The sequence below is a fragment of the Hyla sarda genome, chromosome 11 (assembly GCF_029499605.1).
Source record: "Hyla sarda isolate aHylSar1 chromosome 11, aHylSar1.hap1, whole genome shotgun sequence".
Classification (NCBI taxonomy): Eukaryota; Metazoa; Chordata; class Amphibia; order Anura; family Hylidae; genus Hyla; species Hyla sarda.
This window is the reverse complement of record NC_079199.1, coordinates 19,836,992-19,859,417: the sequence shown is the minus strand read 5'-3', so window position 1 is coordinate 19,859,417 and position 22,426 is coordinate 19,836,992. Positions and strand designations below refer to the sequence as shown.

General features: G+C 41.7%; 1 protein-coding gene and 1 long non-coding RNA gene across 7 annotated transcripts in view; one reads left to right on the top strand and one right to left on the bottom strand.

The window, feature by feature from the left end:
* LOC130295394 (uncharacterized) overlaps positions 1–3,163 on the top strand; it is a 27,770-nt gene extending 24,607 nt beyond the window's left edge. Inside the window, exons 3-4 of the long non-coding RNA XR_008848813.1 lie at positions 537–647; positions 2,625–3,163. This is a non-coding gene — a long non-coding RNA (uncharacterized LOC130295394). The remainder of the gene's footprint in view (positions 1–536; positions 648–2,624) is intronic.
* The window catches only part of BCL11B (BCL11 transcription factor B), a 167,753-nt gene that overhangs the window by 138,542 nt on the left and 6,785 nt on the right, over positions 1–22,426 (bottom strand). Inside the window, exons 2-4 of one of the 6 annotated variants that reach the window (XM_056546086.1) lie at positions 7,182–7,253; positions 4,832–4,919; positions 3,171–3,278 (exon numbers count right to left, since the gene is read on the bottom strand). In XM_056546086.1, coding sequence (XP_056402061.1) covers positions 3,171–3,258 — 88 coding nt within the window. In that variant the 5' untranslated portion in view covers positions 3,259–3,278; positions 4,832–4,919; positions 7,182–7,253. Of the gene's footprint in view, positions 1–1,970; positions 1,990–3,170; positions 3,458–4,831; positions 4,920–7,181; positions 7,254–22,426 lie in introns of those variants that run through there. The other 5 variants (XM_056546087.1, XM_056546089.1, XM_056546084.1 and 2 more) reach the window with 5 other exon arrangements.

The window sequence follows — 22,426 nt, the reverse complement described above, 5'->3', positions numbered from 1 at the left end:
AGGGCAGTCCTTCGGCCACGGTTTCCCTAGAGGTTTCCTCCACTGAAGTGTTTTTCTCCTCTCCTAAGTGCTGGAGGCTGTCCGGGCATGCTGGAAGTTGTAGTTTTGCAACAGCTGGAGGCACCCTGGTTGTGAAACGCTGGAATTAAATGTACCATCCCTATACTATGAATTAAAGGATTTATTGTGATTTTTTTTTTATTTCTATAAATTGTCACAACAAAAATCTCAGTCTTTTTGCATTTTTTGTGTGTTTTTTCTTCACTTCTTCGCCTCCTCCTCTGCTGTCAGTTGTCTGGCGCTGCTGATCATTAGCTCTAATGCCTTGTCTCACAGCTCCCCCTTTAGTCTATTTGCTATCTCTGTCTCACGTTCAAAGGCAGATCAATAGCAGTTTCCTAACAACCTTGACCCCTGGCTCTGGCCTTGCAGCCCCCTTGTCTACAGCTGGGCCCGGGTCCTCAGCTTTCCCACCATGCATCCTACATATAGCCAATCACCATGTCCTGATGAATTTTTTTTTTTTTTTTTTACAGGGGCTCAATACACATCCCGCCAGGTCTGAGAGGAGCAGTATTCAACCACAAACTATGGCCAAGAGTTAGATTAGACAACCACATTTCGATCGGCCATTGATCGCTCTGGAGGTAAAGAATATATGACATAAATGTAATGTCCTCAGCCGGTATAGAACGCATTCTTTTCAGAATTTAATTCATAATTTTTTTACATTTAAAAAAAAAAATTTAAAAAAATTATTTGAAAAAAAAGAAAGTAAAAAAAAAAAATTTATATATATATATTTATTTACTTTATTTTTTTAAATGTAAAAATTTTTTAATTTTTAAAAATGTCAAAAAGTTTTATAAAAGTTTTAAGAGTTGTCCGTCCTTCCTTCAAGAGTCAAGTTGTGCTACATAAATAAAACATTTAAAAAATTTTTATTAAGCTATTTTTTTTTCTAATCAAAAACGACATGTACACAATTCAGATCAATTTCTGTTAGGTTTTCACTGGGATTTAAATATTTTTAAACAAAATGAAATTAAAATGTCATTAATGTTGTCATTATAAATTTTAAAATGTAGAAATGTAAAAAAAAAAGAAAAGAAAATATGTCAGATCCATCTTATGACTATTATTATGACTTTTAATTATTATTATTATTTTTTTTTAAGTAGGGGGCATCATAACTCATATGGGCCTAGGAAGACCTTTTGGGCCCTGGTACAACCTGCTATAGTACCGTTCCTGGTGTAGTGATATCACAGGGGGCTTGTGTCTTCACACCAGTGTTTTTCAACCAGTGTGCCTCCAGCTGTTTTAAAACTACAACTCCCAGCATGCCGTTGGTTGTCCTGGCCTTCTGGGATTATAACCAGGCAGCCCAACACCAATATTCCCCAAGCTGTGGCTCTCCAGCTGTTGCAAACTACAATGCCCATGATGCCCTATGTGGGCATCATGGGAGTAGTAGTTTTGCAACAGCTGGAAAGCAGCAGGTTAGGAAACAGCGCCTTACACTACAGCACTACAGACATAATAAAATAGTATAGGTGCAATAAATATAGATAATAATGCCATTCTGCCATTTTAATCATCACACTTTTGGCCCCAAAACTGGGTCCGCCTAAAAGGGTCATCCACAATAGCGCCACTCTTCTCCTCAGCTTGTGTGTGGTATTGCAGCTCAGTTCCATTGAAGTGAATGATGCCAAGTTGTAATACCACACAAAACCTGAGGACGGGTGTGGTGCTGTTTTTTGGAAGAAATTAGCTCTGTTTTACTATTCCTAGATAACCCCTTCAAAAATGTTAAGTTAGGATTCCAATAGACCTGCAGGTGAAACCTGCAAAATGCTATGCGGTCCTAAAGAGTGAAGACAGTAAAAGATGGGATTTCCATGTGTAAAATAATTAGAAAAATGACTAAAAAATAGCAGAAATAAACATTTAAATTGAAACATTACCCAAAATGTATAAAGTGCATTTCCCAATTTGCTGTAGATCATCTGGTGTTATATATAGAGTAGTGGGGGGAGATTTATCAAAACCTGATCAGAGGAAAAGTTGCTGAGTTGCCCATAGCAACCAATCAGATCGCTTCTTTCATTTTGCAGAGGCCTTGTTAAAAATGAAAGAAGCGATCTGATTGGTTGCTATGGGCAACTCAGCAACTTTTCCTCTGTACAGGTTTTGATAAATCTCCCCCGTGAACCCTAGCGAGTTTTGTTGTGAATTTGCTGCAGATTTGTTGTGATTGTTGAAAAGTTATTCTGAATTTGCTGCAGATTTGTTGCCGATTTCTTGCGAATTTGCTGCAGATTTGTTGTGATTTTGTTGCAGATTTATTGTGAATTTGCTGCAGATTTGTTGTGAATTCGCTTCAGATTGAGTGCAAATTTGCTGCAGATTTGTTGCGGATATGCTGCAAATTTGTTGTGAATTCTTTGCACAAATGTTGCAAATTTGCTGCAGATCTATTGTGAATTCACTACAGATTTGTTGCGGATATGCTGCAGATTTGTTGTGAATTCACTACAGATTTGTTGCGGATATGCTGCAGATTTGTTGCAGATATGCTGCAGATTTGTAATGAATTCACTTTTTGACTTCCCTACAAGGCCAGTCCGCGACAAACGGAGAGGAAATCCGCAACAAACTGCAACATTCCAGCCCTGTGTGAACATGAACATACCTGACGTGTGTATTTCTATATAACAAGCTAAAAGCTCGTACTCATCCACGCCGCCACCCTCCATTGTGTGAATGAGGCCCAACACCCGATCACCCATAATAAATATCCCCCCCCCCCCAAAAAAAAAATGACCATGATTCTTGCAAGCTCTCAAAGGGTTAATCTATGCATTGTATCCGTTCCATACCACGATTCTGTTCTCTCCTATTTAATCGCATATTATCAGCCTGGATATCACTGGGCGATGTTACCCCTTTTTTTTTTTTCAACCCCCCCCCCCCCCTTTTTCGCTTTAAGTCCAAATAACAAAGTGCATCTCGAAAACAATTATGCAGAATACATTCCGAGGCGCCCCCCGCATACAGTCAAACTGTTTACAGATTACACCATTGTTACATATAGAACATAATTATCCTTCAAAGCTTCCATACTAATTTAAGGATTAAAAGGACAATTTTCAATGTTAATGCACCTCGTCTCTGGAACACAGGCAGCCACCCGTCGGGCACTTCATAGGAGCAATCTGGCTGGGGCTGCGGAATTAGATCCACGGCCGTCATAGGGGGCAGTACGAGAAACTCTGCGCCGGGGAAGAAAAGAAAAACAATTGTTTTCTTCTTCATCGTCTGGAACTTTTATAATAGAGGAAGAAATAATAAGGACACATGTGAGAAATCCAAATGTAACAATGTCAGACACTAAATAAAAATGATTTCACCACCAAGTGTGAATGAGGCCTAAACCGAACAATAAGCTCATATTTCCAAATATCTATGTACAGATGTATGAATTAGATTAGTCTTTTCCAACCAGAGTGCCTCCAGCTGTTGTAAAAACTGCAACTCCCAGCATACCCGGACAGCCGTTGGCTGTCCGGGCATGCTGGGAGTTGTAGTTTTGCAATAGCTGGAGGCACCGTGGTTGTGAAAAACACTGAATTAGATAGATGTGAGATAGATAGACATGAGATAGATAGATAGATAGATAGATAGGTAGCTAGATATGAGATAGATAGATATGAGAAAGACATACGATAGATATGAGATAGATGATAGATAGATATGAGATAGATAGACAGATAGATAGCTATGAAAGATAGTTTTGAGATAGATAGATATGAGATAGATAGATAGATAGATAGATATGAGATAGATAGATATGAGATAGATAGATATGAAATAGATAGATATGAGATAGATAGATATGAAATAGATAGATATGAGATAGATAGATATGAGATAGATAGATATAAGTTAGATAGATATGAGATAGACAGATAGATATAGATATGAAATAGATAGTTATGAGATAGATAGATAGATAGATATGAGATAGATAGATAGATATGAAATAGATAGTTATGAGATAGATAGATAGATAGATAGATAGATGTGAGATAGATATGAGATAGATAGATATGAGATAGATAGATATATAGATATGAGATAGATAGATGTGAGAGATAGATATGAGATAGATAGATAGATATGAGATAGATAGATATGAGATAGATAGATAGATATATAGATATGAGATAGATAGATATGAGATAGATAGATATGAGATAGATATAGATAGATATGAGATAGATAGATATGAGATAGATAGATAGATATGAGATAGATATAGATAGATATGAGATAGATATAGATAAATAGATAGATATGAGATAGATAGATATGAAATAGATAGATAGATATGAGATGATTGATAGATAGACAGATAGATGGATTTTGGGGAGGGTGTTTTCTTGTTAGCAAAGAGTAGAAACAGGTATCATAGACGGAATTATCTCTTATGTCTTTATACTTTTCTCTAAAACATAATTGAAAAATAAAAGCAAAATTGTAAGTAAAAAATATCCCTCTTTTCCTATAAGGTTGCCCCCTACACTTGAATGGGGTCCTACTGCACTGCTATATACCTCCAATGTTATACAATTATAAAGTGTAACTCCAAAGGAAAAATTCTATCATGTTCCATTGGTGATCAGTATTACAGAAGTATTGTCCCTTATAAGCATTGCTCTGTAATACAGCACTGTATGGAGCAACATATGGCAGCACACTGAGCCCCTGCAGCACTATAGTGCCAAATAATTGATATGACTATACTAATCTTATTAAGACCAACCACTGGTTAAATATGGACACCACTTTATTGCAGCATGTTAGTGCCATGATGTCCGCTCCACCTGGTCAGAGTCACGGGCAGGACTGATCTAAAAGGGAAACACACACAATGAGTATTTTCCATCTTATGTTTATTTGAACATTGAGACCTGCAGCGGCGTCGTTTATTCTCAATAAATAATCATATTCCTTTGTATATCTGTAAATCTAGCTTGGGCTACTTGTCCTGTCAAAGTAGTAAAAAAACAGCAATGTAAATCAATAAAACAGTGCCACCTAGTGGCCAAATGTAGTCATACTTGTCATGATAATTAGTATTTTTGAATAATTTGGATATAGTGTAATGTGTAATTTTTTTAGTACAATTACAGAATTATACACAGTAAGGAAGAAAGATTTATACTCAGCTTTCTTCGCACCTCATTCATAACCAAAGAGAAAAAAATGACAATAATAATAAAATTTGTAAAACTTTTCATATAATGCGCCAATGAAAAAAAAAAAAAATTAATAAATCTGTCTAAAAAGTATAAACATAATAAACAAAGAAATGAAAAAAATTCCCAAAGATCAATTAAAAAAGAAACGTAATCATTTAAAAAAAAAAAATGCTCATACAATGAAAAAAGATAACAATAACAAAAGTACAAAAAAATAAAAAAAAATAAAAAAAAAAATAAATAAAATATATATATATATATATATATATATATATATATATATATATATATATATATATATATATCGTATTTTTCGCCTTATAAGACCCACTTTTTCTTCCCCAAAACTGGGGGGGAAAGTTGGTGTGTCTTATACAGCAAATACACATTAAAACCCTGTCCTATCGCGGCGGTCCCTGTGGCCATCAACAGCCGGGACCCGCGGCTAATACAGGACATCACCGATCGCGGTGATGCCCTGTATTAACCCTTCAGATGCGGCGATCAAAACTGACCGCCGCATCTGAAGCGAAAGTGACACTAACCTGGCTGCTCAGTCGGGCTGTTCGGGACCGCCGCGGTGAAATCGCGGCGTCCCGAACAGCTTACAGGTCACCAGGAGGGACCTTACCTGCCTCCTCGGTGTCTGCTCCGTGCCGGGATCCCCTGCATGGCCGGCGCTCTCCTTCGTCCTCATCACGTCGTCGCGCACGCCGTCCCGTCATCCAATAGGAGCAGCGTGCGTAGCGACGTGATGACGGCGACGGAGAGCGAGGATACCGGGCAGCAGAGACGTTCCGGAGCGACGGGGACACCCCGAGGACGCGGGGACAGCGATGGAGGGCGACATCCAGGGCAGCGGTGACGGGTCTGGAGCGGTGGGGACACGTGAGTATTACCTCCTGTACCAGTGGTCTTCAACCTGCGGACCTCCAGATGTTGCAAAACTACAACTTCCAGCATGCCCGGACAGCCAACGGCTGTCCGGGCATGCTGGGAGTTGTAGTTTTGCAACATCTGGAGGTCCGCAGGTTGAAGATCACTGTCCTATACTTTACATTGTATTTGGTTCAGAATCTTTTATTTCTAGATTTTCCTCCTTTAAAATTGGGTGCGTCTAATATGGCGAAAAATACGGTGTATATATATATATATATATATATATATATATATATATATCAATATAATGTTGAAAATAACTACACACGTTTTTCTTGCCACCTCCTGTGGAAAAAAAAAAAATCTAAAAAAAAAAATCTGTGAGAATAACATAAAGAAATTAAAATAGTCTCATAGAGTCTTGAATTATGACCTAATTGCCTCTAAATGTAAAACTACGCGAAGAATGAAACAAAAAAAAATTGCAAAAGTTCACGAAAATAGTTCATAAAAAAGAAACAAACCATTTAAAAGTTATACATTTAAAAAAATGGGAAAAATTATTAATAACAAATTAAATTAAGAATAAATAAAAATATATACGTTAAAAAAATTTTTTTTTTTATGTCATTTGTTTAAATGTATATAATGATATAATTCCGGAGCCCTGAATATAAACAGAGGAGCAAGCAGCAGTCCTAAATATAATGTCGCCCTTAGAATGAACATAAACTATCTTGATGCCGATCCCTGGACTTATTACCTGTCATAACAAATAACCCTCCCTGTCCGGAATAATGGGGTTTGATGGGCTGATATTATCTCAGATAGATACGGAGAAAGTCCATCTTATGGGGGTTAATGAACCCGACCAACATCAATTTATACTGGATGACCTCACAGATACTTAGTGCTAATGTATTTCTCCGGCACCGTACACATAACGCTTCTGTTATATACGGAATCCATCATTTACGGTCAAATACACCTCAAGACACTAAGAAAAAAAAATGACTAAATCCAGACTCCTACCTGTGATCAGCTGGTTATGGCCTTTCGTGTCCTGGGCTACTAGAGGGTGTGGGAATCGGGATTTGTCAAAATCTGGAATAAAAAAAAAAAAAAAGTTTTTAAAAATTGCTAAAAAGATTTTTCTTCTATAAATGTAGCAGGTATCAACTTATATTTTGTAATAGGTTTTAAGTGGTATTCCAGGAAAAAAACATGTATATATATATATATATATATATATATATATATATATATCAACTGGCTCCAGAAAGTTAAAAAGATTTGTAAATTACTTCTATTAAAATTTTTTAATCCTTTCAATAATTATCAGCTGCTGAAGTTGAGTTGTTGTTTTCCGTCTGGCAACGGTGCTCTCTGCTGACATCTCTGCTTGTCTCGGGAACTGCACAGAGTAGAAGAGGTTTGCTATGGGGATTTGCTTCTAAACTGGGCGGTTCCCGAGACACGTGTCATCAGAGAGCACTTAGACGGAAAAGAAGAACTCAACTTCAGAAGCTCATAAGTACTGAAAGGATTAAGATTTTTTAATAGAAGTAATTTCACACAAGCCAACCTTACTTTCACGCTTGATGCCAAACCCAGGGCTCAAGTCCTGCAGGAACGCATGGGAACGGAGTTCCTGCACTTTTTCCACTGCCGCTACACCGTTCCCATTAGCAGGAGTCCTGCAGGACCAGCCCTAGAGTGGAATACTTGGGTGAGTTCCCAAACTTTTTTTCCCCAGGATTGACCCTTGGCCAAACCACTCTCTTTTATGGACTCCATCTTGCCAGCAATGTGCCACAGTATTCAGTGTTTTCTCACACTCCTGGACCTACCTCCGCCTCCTGCTCTCGTTTTTCCGTGTGGTGCTCTTTCTGTTTGCCGGGGGTTGACGCGTCAGACTGCAACTTAGTCAATCACTAGCCGCAGGGGTCAAGTCCTGGGGAAAAAAAAAAGTGTAGGAACTCACCCAAGATTTCCACTCAACAGCTGGAGGACGCCTGCGGTGGAAAAAGTGCAGGAACTTAGTTCCCACATGTTCCTGCAGCACCTGAGCCCTGGTCTTGCCTCTGCCAGTTATTGCTTGAGCGGCAGTGCGATATATTAGGCCCCGGCCCCAGGGAGAGCGGTGCCAGGGCTCAAAACAGTATACTATAAAGGTCACCTAGGTGACCCAAAAATACCCAAGATTTCCCATATACCAAAAAAAAGTGCACACGTGGATTAGAAAAGTGCTATCTATATCTGGTCTGATTTCATTATTGTATTATTGCACTTGACCATCCGGCCTATTTCTGTGTAACCACACACGATTATTAATGGACCTGGTAGATGCACTGGATTTAAAACCTAATATTGCTCAGCCCCCCAAAGGGGGGCTGAGCAATATTAGGTTTTAAGTCCAGTGCATCTACCAGGTCCATTAATAATTGTGTACTGCAGACACGAGTCTATCACTTAGTCTGTCACTGACCAAAGCAGGACGTTGCTCCGGCCCGCAATTAGCCGAACTGCAGTTTGACGCATCGCCCCCCGGCAACCAGGAAGAGAACTGCAGGGGATCAGGATACCGGAGGCAATGGGGGAGCATCAGGAGGTAAGTCCTGGTTTTATTTTTAAAGGGGTATTCCAGGAAAAACTTTTTTTTTTTATATATATATATATATATATATATATATATATATATATATATATATATCAACTGGCTCCAGAAAGTTAAACAGATTTGTAAATGACTTCTAATAAAAAATCTTAATCCTTTCAATAATTATCAGCTGCTGAAGTTGAGTTGTGGTTTTCTGTCTGGCAACAGTGCTCTCTGCTGACATCTCTGCTTGTCTCGGGAACTGCACAGAGTAGAAGAGGTTTGCTATGGGGGGATTTTCTTCTAAACTGGGCGGTTCCCGAGACAGGTGTCATCAGAGAGCACTTAGACGGAAAAGAAAAACTCAACTTCAGAAGCTCATAAGTACTGAAAGGATTAAGATTTTTTAATAGAAGTAATTTACAAATCTGTTTAACTTTCTGGAGCCAGTTGATATATAAAAAAAAAGTTTTTTCCTGGATAACCCCTTTAAATGCCGTCATTCTGGGCAGGGTTTAAAGCATTTTTTAATGCCGCAGTACCTCTTTAAAGGGGTACTCCTGTGGAATTTTTTTCTTTTAAATGAACTGGTGCCACCAAGTTAAACAGATTAGTGAATGACTTCTATTTAAAAATTATAATCCTTCCAGTACTTATCAGCTGCTGTATGCTCCGACAGGAAGTTCTTTTCTTTTTAGATTTCCTTTCTGTCTGACCTCAGTGCTCTCTGCTGACACCTCTGTCCATGTCAGGAACTGTTCAGAGTAGAAACAAATTCCCATAGAAAACCTCTCCTGCTCCGGACAGTTTCTGACACGGACAGAGAGCACTGTGGTCAGATAAAAAATAAATTTAAAAAGAAAATAACTTCCTGTGGAGCATACAGCAGCTGATAAGTACTGGAAGGATTAAGATTTTTAAATAGATGTAATTTACAAATCTGTTTAACTTTCTGGCAACAGTTGATTTAAAAAAAAAAATAATAATAATTGTTTTCCACCGGAGTACCCCTTTAAGGAACTGCTACAGATACAAAACCCTTTCACTGCAGCGTTTATAGTGATGGACTGGGCTCTGGTGAGAATTCTGGCAGGGATCCTAGTGCTGTCTGTGTTGGTGCTCAGGATAATCGTGTGTGTTTAGTGTTTAGTGGTGGAGTTTAGTGTTAAGTACAGGAGAGAGCCTCCATGCCGCATCTATGTATATGTTGCTAATGTGCAATTTATCAATAACCTTCTCCCCACACTCACATGCCATCTATAGTAGTGTCCTGTAAATTATCCCCCAGTACAGTGCCAGCCTCTTCAGTCCAGTGGGAACAAGGCGGGAAGGGTTGGCACTCAAGTCCGTGGTGGTGCTTGCAGAAAGCTGGGTACTGGAAAAGTGAAGGAATCCCGGCACTCACTAAATTCTTTTGCCAATTGTAGCGTGTTTTATTCACACTGATGCAAATCACATTTGTCATTTGCATCCGTGTGAATAAAACACGCTACAATTGGCAAAAGAATTTAGAGAGTGCCGGGATTCCTTCACTTCTTCAGTCCAGTGAGCTTTCTCCAGCACTAAGTTACAGCGGTTAATTGATTTGTGGGACATAGCCACATCTCCTATATGGTGGTACTGTAGCTACTGCAGAGAGGAGTAGTAGATGCTGTCCTGCTATTGGCCACAGAAGTAAGGAAAACAAAGTCCTGTGTGACTACTGCTGGCAAACAGCTCAGCTCTGGTCCCACCACTCCAAAATGGAAAGCGTAAAAAATTACTGTGCACCATAGTTGTGAAACAGCTGGCGAGCCACAGGTCGGGGGATCATTGCAATAGAGGGGGGCAGAGGAAGAAATTGCACCCCTCTGCAAAATAAATAAAATATGTTCGATGGGGGTCCCGGTATTTTACACTGGAGCCCTGAGCATTAAGTTTATATTTGTAGTGCCATCCTGTTTTGCCTCATTGCATTGTGGAGAGTATGGTCACCTATAGGATTAAAGTTTAGCTCCCACCATACATTTTTTTTTCTGTCCTTGCCTATTGCCCATCTATCCCTAACCCCCTCCCTGCCTTTAATTTTTTTTTTACTATACTAAAAATGCCTATTTGTCTGCCAGGTAGTGTGCTCACTACCAGGCAGACTTCCCCAGCAGGCGCGACGTCACTGATGCCTGCTGGGGCCGACACTTCCGCCTTAGTTCATCTATACATGGTGTCTCCAGCTGTTTCACCACTACAATTCCCAGCTTGCCCTCACATCTATTGGCTGCCAGGGCATGCTGGGAGTTGTAGTGGTGAAACAGCTGGAGGCACCCTGTGTTGAAAACCCTCCCCCCCTTTCCCTCCCCCCCCCCCTGTTGAAAACCCGAACCCTGCTCTCCCCCAACTCCCGTGTTAAAACCCCCGAATCCTGCTGTCCCTCAACCCCCATGTTAAAAACCCCAAACCCCGCTCTCCCCAAGACATACCCTAGAGTCCTGAGGCAGCAGAAGCGGCGTGTAAATGCCAGGAGGCGGGGCCGGCGTGTGAGGCCAGGGAGCCAATGCACTCTCAGCACTCGCTCCTGCTTGTCTGATTGACAGACAGTGAGCGAGCGCAGACTGAATGAATTCGGACCGATTGCCCGGCCAGCATCGGTCCGAATTCAGGCTTGACGTCACGCCAGCCTGCAGCCGGCCACTAGGGGGGAGACCCCTAGTGGCCGGTTTTCAAACGCAAATTACAACATATTAATAAAAAATAAAAAAATTGATGACAGTGCCCATTTAATCAATTTCTGGATGAGATCACACTCCTTCCTTATTAAAAGTGGAGTAAGAACCCCCTAACCGGTATTCCCCGCATCATATCCAGTACGCTCCTATGTTATTTACAGGTCCTGTATGGCTGCAGTAAAGTGCGGATCGCGTCGGGCCTATAAAAATAAACACAGCCCAGTATTCCTATGTCTGCAAACTGGAACCACATGAAACAGCCCAAAAAAAATAAATACTAAGTGAGGACTCTTCAATGTGACTGGTGTAAATTACCCAAATTACCTGGCCTGCAAATGTCATTTCTCAACGTTGTTTGAAATGATGTTAGCAGCCGATCTAGTGTAAAAACCACCCGTACTCTTTTTCCCGTCTTGCCGCGGCATTATTAACCCTTTCTGTGAAAGCAAAACATATATAAAGAATTTATACCATTCCAAGTTTTTTTTACTGATTAGGATCAGATACTGAAACATGTTCTTTTTTGTTAATGATATTAATAATAATTACTTTTTTATTAATTTTTTTTTATTTTATTTAATTTTTGGTGCATTATTATCTTGCCTGAGCTGTTTTTACAGCATTTAAAGATATGCTTTACAGCAAGCCCCAAGGAAACAGACAACAATAAACTGAAGTTGGTCCTTTGATATGGAAAGGTCCTTTTGATGGGAAAGGAGGTCTGGCCATTCTCTGGGAACTTTTCTACAGGGAGAGGAAGGCTGATCTGTAAGCAACAGCTATTGTGTTATCGCTGTGATCGATACACTGGTGTCTTGTTTCACTGTAATCCTGTCTGTGATGATAAGGAGGACACTGCTGGGAAGTGATTTGTACAGAACAGGAAGTCTAAACCTAGTTTTAAGCCTAGTGGCCAGATTGAAAACTGCAAGATTTCAGGATAATTCTTAAAATATAGATAGGAAAATGGAAAATTCATTTAAAAAAAAATGAAATAAAAAAAATCAGAAAAATTATTAAAAATATAGTTTTAACAATAGGTCTTTTTCTGATGACATGCTCTCTTTAAGGATATAAAATAAATAGTTTAAAAAAATCAATTGTATTTAATTTTTTCAGGTGACAACGAACATGGTGCCCAATGTAGTTCCCGCAAGGGCTGTCATCCAGCTTTCCAATAAAGGGAAACTTTTGTCAAATAATTCTCCATCTGTTATCTATTATTAGAATTAAAAGGTCTACATCAGTAGTTCCCAAGCAGTGTGCCTCCAGCTGTTGCAAAACTACAACGCCCAGTATGCCAGGACAGCCATCGGCTGTCCGGGCATACTGGGAGTTGTAGTTTTGCAACAGCTGGAGGCACACTGCTTGGGAAATACCGGTCTGCATAGTCAGCCAAAAATATTTTGCCTGGTACAAGAGACATGTTACATGATGGTTGTTCTGCAAGAAGTTGCATGATGGTTGTCATTCATGATGGATGAAGTTGCATGATGGTTGCTCTGCATGATTGTTGGGAAATAACCGTCTATATAGTCAGCCAAAAATATTTTGCCTGGTACAAGAAGCATGTTGCATGATGGTTGAAGTTGCATGATGGTTGTTATACACAGGGACGGCTCTGCCTATAGGGAAAATAGGCAGCCGCCTAGAGCGCCCTCTTGATGGGGGGGGGGGGGGGGGTGCTGCTCTGCCTGCTGTAAGAAAGTTAGACAACCAGCATCCGATCCACTTGCTTAGCCAGCAGCATGAAGAGGTGGTTTGTTACAGTGTCACACCAGTAGTAAGCTAATTACATGAGGAGGGGGCTTGTTACAGTGTGTCACCCCGATAGTAAAGTGGTGGCATGTCAAAGGGCGGGCCAATGGGTGGAGTCAAAATGGATTAAGGGGGCACAAAAATTAGCTTTTGCCTAGGGTGGCAAAAATCCTTGCACCAGCCCTGGTTATACATGATGGATTAAGTTGCATGATGGTTGTTCTACATGATGGTTGAAGTTGCATGATGGTTGTTATACATGATGGTTATTATACATGATGGTTGTTATACAAGATGGAATAAGTTGCATGATGGTTGTTTTATATGATGGTTGAAGTTGCATGATGGTTCTTATACATGATTGTTGAAGTTGCATGATGGTTGTTATACAAGATGGATTAAGTTGCATGATGGTTGTTATACATGATGGTTGAAGTTGCATGATGGTTGTTATACATGATGGTTATTATACATGATGGTTGTTATACAAGATGGAATAAGTTGCATGATGGTTGTTTTATATGATGGTTGAAGTTGCATGATGGTTCTTATACATGATTGTTGAAGTTGCATGATGGTTGTTATACAAGATGGATTAAGTTGCATGATGGTTGTTATACATGATGGTTGTTATACAAAATGGATTAAGTTGCATGATGGTTGTTTTACATGATGGTTGAAGTTGCATGATGGTTGTTATACATGATGGAATAAGTTGCATGATGGTTGTTATACATGATGGTTGGAGTTGCATGATGGTTGTTATACAAGATGGAATAAGTTGCATGATGGTTGTTATACATGATGGTTGTTTTACAAGATGGAATAAGTTGCATGATGGTTGTTCTATATGATGGTTGAAGTTGCATGGTGGTTGTTTTACATGATGGAATAAGTTGCATGATGGTTGTTATACAAGATGGATTAAGTTGCATGATGGTTGTTATACATGATGGAATAAGTTGCATGATGGTTGCTATACAAGATGGAATAAGTTGCATGACGGTTGTTATACAAGATGGATTAAGTTGCATGATGGTTGTTATACATGATGGAATAAGTTGCATAATGGTTGTTATACATGATGGAATAAGTTGCATGATGGTTGTTATACATGATGGTTGGAGTTGCATGATGGTTGTTATACAAGATGGAATAAGTTGCATGATGGTTGTTATACATGATGGTAGTTTTACAAGATGGAATAAGTTGCATGATGGTTGTTCTATATGATGGTTGAAGTTGCATGGTGGTTGTTTTACATGATGGAATAAGTTGCATGATGGTTGTTATACAAGATGGAATAAGTTGCATGATGGTTGTTCTACATGATGGTTGTTCTACATGATGGTTGAAGTTGCATGATGGTTGTTCTATATGATGGAATAAGTTGCATGATGGCTGTTATACAAGATGGATTAAGTTGCATGGTGGTTGTTCTGTACAATCCTCACTATGGATTGAGAGTTAAGTAGAAGAGCTGCAACTCAGTCCTGTAAATTCCAAGATCCCACAACATAACGTTCCAGCTAGTCTCTCTAGCATGTTTAAGTGGCTGACCACAGGGAACAATAGATAGCGCACAATGGCGCAAAGAAAATGGATAGAAAAAAGACGTTAGGATTAGTGTCCCTTTAAATGGAATTAGAGACTGATACCATGTCCTTTGCCAATATAATCATCACCCCCAGTCTCCGAAGTCCAATGAAAGCGCAGATTCAATCTCCTATCACCTATCATACATTGATTCGTGCTCCCAGTTTAATCACTAGGTCGATCATCCTAAACCAGTATAATGCGGGGATTCAATCTACTTTGCCCACTTATATTGCGCAGATTAAATCAGATGTATCCGGAAAAACACATCGTCTCACCCCGGGAAGTATAATTCACCAGTTTAATCTTCTGTATCCATTAACATCCACTCATGCAATTTATGTTGCTTAGTATTGCGCACCAGCTTAATTTACCTTCTTACGTATTTACCTTTAATGGTACAATATGGCAAATACTGTATAGTGGCGCTTAACGAATCGTAACTAGCCAAGGTGAACGCAATCTTACTATGCTTTACTAGAAGTATTAGTTAAAGAAGTTCAATGGTCCGGTTATACCCTAGGCCTCAATGGTCCGGTTATACCCTAGGCCTCAATGGTCAGGTGATACCCTAAGCCTCAATGGTCAGGTGATACCCTAAGCCTCAGTGGTCAGGTTATACCCTAGGCCTCAATGGTCAGGTGATACCCTAAGCCTCAATGGTCAGGTTATACCCTAGGTCTCAGTGGTCAGGTTATACCTTAGGCCTCAATGGTCAGGTTATATCCTAAGCCTCAATGGTCAGGTTATACCCTAGGCCTCAATGGTCAGGTTATATCCTAAGCCTCAATGGTCAGGTTATACCCTAGGCCTCAATGGTCAGGTTATATCCTAAGCCTCAATGGTCAGGTTATACCCTAGGCCTCAATGGTCAGGTTATACCCTAGGCCTCAATGGTCAGGTTATACCATAGGCCTCAATGGTCAGGCTATACCCCATGGTATCAGTATCTCAGCACTCTATACAGTCCTTCTCCAGTAGGCACTCTCCCTGTTGACTCTGTTAAGCCAATGGCTTCCAAAGTCCACTTGCTTCTAGGTGATTGGCTCATCTCTTGGTGTCTACACCCAGGCCTACTGCCCTTTTAGTCTCTTACATCGGGTCCTTCAAGTACTATACACGCAAAGTTACCATAGCTCCCCCCAAGCTCTACCTATTATGGTTGCTCCTGACACCTTCTTTGCAGCTTCTCGGCTCAATGGTTTGCAATACAAAGCTTGCCAGCATTTCAACATTGGGCTTTAACTTAAAAGCTCTTTAAAAAGATACTTTGCATGCAGTAAGATCGATTGCATTCCTCTGTATGCAGGACTTGCATGCAATCACATGACCATGCTTCTGGTGTTCATCCACTGCCTGTGTGACCAAACACATAGTTATCTCCCCCTTACACATCACATGCTTCTTATCTCCACCGTTCCCTCGTTCTCCCATCCTCGCTATGGTGGCATCACCCGGTGAGCATTGATACCTATAGGTACTTTTATCTAAAAAAAAATGTAAGTTCAGATTGCATAGCAAATAAATAACATCACATGAACTCGGCCTGTCTAATAGAAAATTGAGCCAAGCAAAATAGTATTTTCCCCTGATGCAGATCAGTGCATAACCATACAGTTTATGGCGTGGTTAACCATACATAGGGCTGGTTGGCTGTGATTTAGCAGCGACAAGGTTCTCTGCCCAACTATTAAAACTTACAGAAGAGTAAAATGTTCTTTGCATCCACTCTTGGGTTGCTCCTGTTCTGAGAATTCTCCTAGGAAGTGAGGATCTTGGGCAACTACCCAGTTTTCCAACTTCTTAAACCATCCCTGGCCGCCCCCTCTACAAGATATGTAACACAGTTAATTTCAGACAATGAAAGAAAGGGAAATAATATGGCAGCCAAGGGCACTGATAAAGGCTTAAATTGATTAAAGGCTGGGTTGATGGCTAGCAAAGGGGTGAGTTGATGGTGGGCACTCAAGAAGTGTGGGGGCATTGGGGATGGTTTGATGGCCAGCCAAGGGCACTCACAAAGCGAGGTGATTTGATGGTAGGAAAGATTGATGGCCAGCCATGGACACTCAAGAAGTGTGGGGGTTTGGGAATGTTGTGATGATTTTATGGTCGGCCAAGGGCACTCACAAAGGGGGGGGGGGGGGTTATTTGATGGTGGGATAATTTGATGGCCAGCCAAGTGCACTCAAGAAGTGTGGGGGTTTGGGGATGTGAGATGGTTTGATGGCTAGCCAAGGGCATTCAAAAAGAGGGAACATTTGACAGTCGAATAGTTTGATGACCAGCCAAGGGAAGTCAAGAAAAGGGGGGCTTTAATAATGGGCTGATGCGACAAGAGTAGGAAGCGAGAGAGTGGGATGGTTTGGCCACCAACCAAAGACACTCAAGAGGTAGGTGAGACTGAAGGCAGCAGAATGTATTCCTAGGAAGTTAGACAGATGAGGCGTAAAAAAACGGTATTTCGGAGGCGCTGCACAACAAGAATATGAAGCGAAGACTCGAGCAGCACGGGACAATAAAATATTTTTATTGGTATAACGGGGACAACGCGTTTCGGCATATACTCATGCCTTCCTCAGGTCATCTTACAGTGCCCACGTCGATGCCTGTGGTAGTACTGGAGAGCTGGTCGGAGGCCCTGTGTGTGTCTGTGCAGCAGACAACCAACACCATTCACCCAACCCCTACTTATCGCCGGACCATCCAGCTCATGGCTGTATAAGGTGGGTATCTTACTGTGGTGTGGTGAAGGGCACACAACAGCAGATACCCCTCATCAGGGAGCGCCCCCTGTTTTTTATCCTTTTCCTAGGAAGTTGAAACCATTGTGATCTTACTATGGTGTCCTCTTGCAGCTTCATCACTGTCCCACTCCTACAAACCTGCTTCAACTATTGATAATACAAATAAGAACCGCCTGTACGTACCGTATATACTCGAGTATAAGCCGACCCGAATATAAGCCGAGGCCTTTAATTTCACCCCAAAAACCCAGGAAAAGTTATTGACTCGACTATAAGCATAGGGTGGGAAATACATCATCCCCCTCATGTCATCCTCCAGACCCCCTATGATCATCCCCCTCGTCATCATCACCGTCTGTCAATCCCTTCATCAGTGGTCTTCAACCTGCGGATGTCCAGATGTTGCAAAACTACAACTCCCGGCATGCCCGGACAGCCATCGGCTGTCCGGGCATGCCGGGAGTTGTAGTTTTGCAACATCTGGAGGTCCGCAGGTTGAAGATCACTGAGAAGGGATTTACAGGCAGAGAGTTCACTCGAGTACAAGCCGAGGGGGGCGTTTTCAGCACGAAAAATCATGCTGAAAAACTCGGCTTATACTCGAGTATATACGGTAACATGAAATACATTGGCTGCAATGGGTTAATACACCCATACATATATTCTTTCTCGTGTGTCCCACAGGAAGGGGCAGAGCAGAAGCGTCTTTTGTAATCATGTCTATATTACCCTGTCATATGCATTAACTCAGACAGCCCTTATGTGCAATACATAAAATTGCCATCATTTTACTCTCTTTTGTCTTCTTCCATTCCCATGAAGATGTGAGGCATCACTGTCTATCTCCGGCTTTTCTTCCCCCCCCCCCCCTCCTTGATCTGCTTCCTTTAAACTTTTCTGCATGTAAGTGAAGAGTGTTTATATTCAAATAGCGGCTGGCAAATCTTCATTTTCTACCGTTCCGACTCTCTCTAAACCATTTGCAGAGATTCGACGGAATCACTTTTCCTCCACTTTCCCTGCTGTTCTGTAGGTGATCCGTGTATGTGATGTGTATGAGATATTAAACTAACAGAGGTTAGATTACGTACACATCTGCACCGCAAATTACACCCTACCCATTACCGGAGACAAAAGACGCCAATTACGGATCCTTCTAATGTGATGCGGAACATACAGTATTTAGCTGTGATTGTATCTGAGCACGGATGTGTGCACACAAAACAGTAAAAATATAAACCCGCAGATCAAACGAAATGGAGATAGCGATGTACACCGCGACCTAATGAACCCTGCTATGTCTGTACGACGTCACCGAGACCGAGGACCTGGTAAAGTGCGGATGTGTAAAGCCAAGTTGTGAAAATGTACAGGTGAGACGTACAGATGCAGCAGAGTTATGTGCACTGAGATATCTCTGGATGCTGCTGTAGATTTTCAGTATATATATATATATATATATATATATATATATATACACAGTACAGACCAAAAGTTTGGACACCTTCTCATTCAGAGTTTTCTTTATTTTCATGACTATGAAAATTGTAGATTCACACTGAAGGCATCAAAACTATGAATTAACACATGTGGAATTATATACATAACAAAAAGTGTGAAAATCTGTCATATTCTAGGTTCCAGTCACCTTTTGCTTTGATTACTGCTTTGCACACTCCATTCTCTTGAGGAGCTTCAAGAGGTAGTCACCTGAAATGGTCTTCCAACAGTCTTGAAGGAGTTCCCAGAGTTGCTTAGCACTTGTTGGCCCTTTTTGCCTTCACTCTGCGGTCCAGCTCACCCCAAACCATCTCGATTGGGTTCAGGTCCGGTGACTGTGGAGGCCAGGTCATCTGGCGCAGCACCCATCACTCTCCTTCTTGGTCAAATAGCCCTTACACAGCCTGGAGGTGTTTGGGGTCATTGGCCTGTTGAAAAATAAATGATGGTCCAACTAAACGCAAACCGGATGGAATAGCAGCCGCTGCAAGATGCTGTGGTAGACATGCTGGGTCAGTATGCCTTCAATTTTGAATAAATCCCCAACAGTGTCACCAGCAAAGCCCCCCCCCCCCACACCATCACACCTCCTCCGCCACACCAGCACACCTGTGAAGTGAAAACCATTTCAGGTGACTACCTCTTGAAGCTCAACAAGAGAATGCCAAGAGTGTGCAAAGCAGTAATCAAAGCAAAAGGTGGCTAGAACCTAGAATATGACATATTTTCACACTTTTTTGTTATGTATATAGTTTCACATGTGTTAATTCATAGTTTTGATGCCTTCAGTGTGAATCTACAATATTCATAGTCATGAAAATAAAGAAAACTCTGAATGAGTAGGTGTCCAAACTTTTGGTCTGTACTGTATATATATATATATATATATATATATATATATATATTTATATATCTCAATGTGTGTCTGTATGTATATATGTGTGTGTATGTTCCAGCATCACTTCCAAATAATTAAAGATATTTTGATAACACTTGGCTCACATGTTACACATACGTCAACCAAAAATATAGAATAGTTAAATTAAACCTAACCTACCCCCCCCCCCCCCCCACCACCACCCTTTGCGAGCTTATCCCTCTTCTATTTTCGGCCTAGAATCTCTTCAGCACAGCTCAGCCTCACTATATTCAGGTGGCCATATGAGGACGGGATATGAGGTTGGGATATGAGGATGGGATATTGTTAGCGGCAAGAAGGTAGTAGATCCGTTGAGCCTGTGTGAATGATGGCTTGGGCCGTGTCAGGAAGCGGAGTCTAAGGTCCCGCGGAGTCTAAGGTGCTGCAAAGCGGGATGGACTTGCTGCCAGGTCGCTACCCTTGACACGACTTGTCCACACAGGCTGCTGAGGAGAAAATGTGGTAGAGGAGGAATATGGCAACTCGTAGTCAGGATAGCAGCAGGTCAGGGAAGGCAGCATGGTAGCAAGAACAGGGACGTAGCAAAGGTCAGTAGGTAGGCGGCACAGAGGCAAGGTCAGGTCACGGAGCAGGTAGGTCAGGAACACGGAAAGCCAAGGCACAATAAACACTTGCACTAGGGCACTGGGCACACAAAGATCCGGCAGGAGGTAGAGGGAGGTGCACATACTTCATAGAGAAGGGACAGGTGCAAACACTAATTAAGGGCACACTGGCCCTTTAAATCTCAGAGCTCAGGCGCGTGCATGCCCTAGGAGGCGGGAACGCGCACGCACGGCGTTGTGGGAACACGGAGGAAACAGAAGAAGGAGGAGGTGAGTGACAGCCCAAGATTCGCATGCGGGCGCATCCCGCGATGCAAATCCCGGGCCCACTGAAGGACAGAGGGAGAGAGCAGTAGTGGCCAGTGTGACCGGCAGGAGCGCTCGCCGTAACAGATAGAAAGAGATAAAAAGAGGGCAAGTCGTGCTTTGCAGGTGTCCTCACTGCTTCAGTACCCTGGACTAGAGAGACATCTGTAGTTTCAGTCCCTGCTGGTGCAGATTGTCCTCGCTGCTTGTGCTGCTTTGCTGCGTTTTGGGGTTTACAATGAAGGGTCAGATGTTTTTTTAATGGGGGGATTGTGGTGAAATGTTCGCACGTCTAATATAGAATAATGGGGGGGGGGGGATTGTTTTCTTACTGTACTTGGTGCTTATCTTCCTGCTTGATATAGGGCAGTGTCTCCCAACCAGGGTGCCTCCAGGTATTGCAAAACTACAACTCCCAGCATGCCCGGACAGCCAAAGGCTGTCCGGGCATGCTGGGACTTGTAGTTTTGCAACAGCTGGAGGCATCCTGGTTGGGAAACACTGGTCTATGCCATCAAAATGTGACCCAAGTTATTAAGCCACGTGCCATCCTCATACTGTTCAACCAGGCACAATGTCATGCATATGGCTGTTGCTGTACTTAAAGGGGTATTCTGAGATTTTTTTTTTTAAACATGACTATGCTACAGGGGCTGTAAAGTTAGTGTAGATCATAATATAGTGTCTATATGTGATGGTGGTCTCGCAATTCTTCTGTGATTTGTGCCCCAAGGTTTCTTCTTAACAGCAAACAAAATGATAATGTTGTCTCAGGTTTTCCCAGGTCACAGTGTGGCTTAAGACATTACATCACTAGTCAGGTGATCAGAGGGAGCCTGTCTTTGTTTTAATGAGTGAAGCCACTGTTGGGTGGGTGGAAGATCATTCTATTTTTGCAACAGCTGGTGGCACCCTGGTCAGAAAACACTGGTCTATTGCATTGAAGGGAGGAGAGGTGTGTTGGGTGGGATGGCTGATGTGTGGGAGGCAGGGATGTGCCCTTTTTGTGCCTTTTTTTTTATTATCTACTTTGCTGCCATGATGCTGGTTGATGTTCGGCATTCACACATTTTACTGGTGCTGGTGGGTTCTTGGGGGGGGGGGGGGGGAGAAGGCTGTCCGGGCATGCTGGGAGTTGTAGTTTTGCAACAGCTGGAGGCACCCTTGTTGGGAAACATTGCTCTAAACCCAAGGGAAGGGCAATCCTTCAGCCATTGTTTCCCTAGAGGTTTCCTCCACTGGGGGGGGGGGGGGGGTTCCTCCTCTCCTAAGTGCTGGAGGCTGTCCGGGCATGCTGGGAGTTGTAGTTTTGAAACAGCTGGAGGCACCCTGGTCGGGAAACATTGCTCTAAACCCAAGGGAAGGGCAATCCTTCAGCGATGGTTTCCCTAGAGGTTTCCTCCACTGGGTGTTTTTCTCCTCTCCTATGTGCTGGAGGCTGTCCGGGCATGCTGGGAGTTGTAGTTTTGCAACAGCTGGAGGCACCCTGGTTGGGAAACATTGCATTAGACACGGGGTATCTGTTTCTAATTGATGATATAGGACAGACGCCAAGTATAATGTGACAGTTACTTGAGATTATTG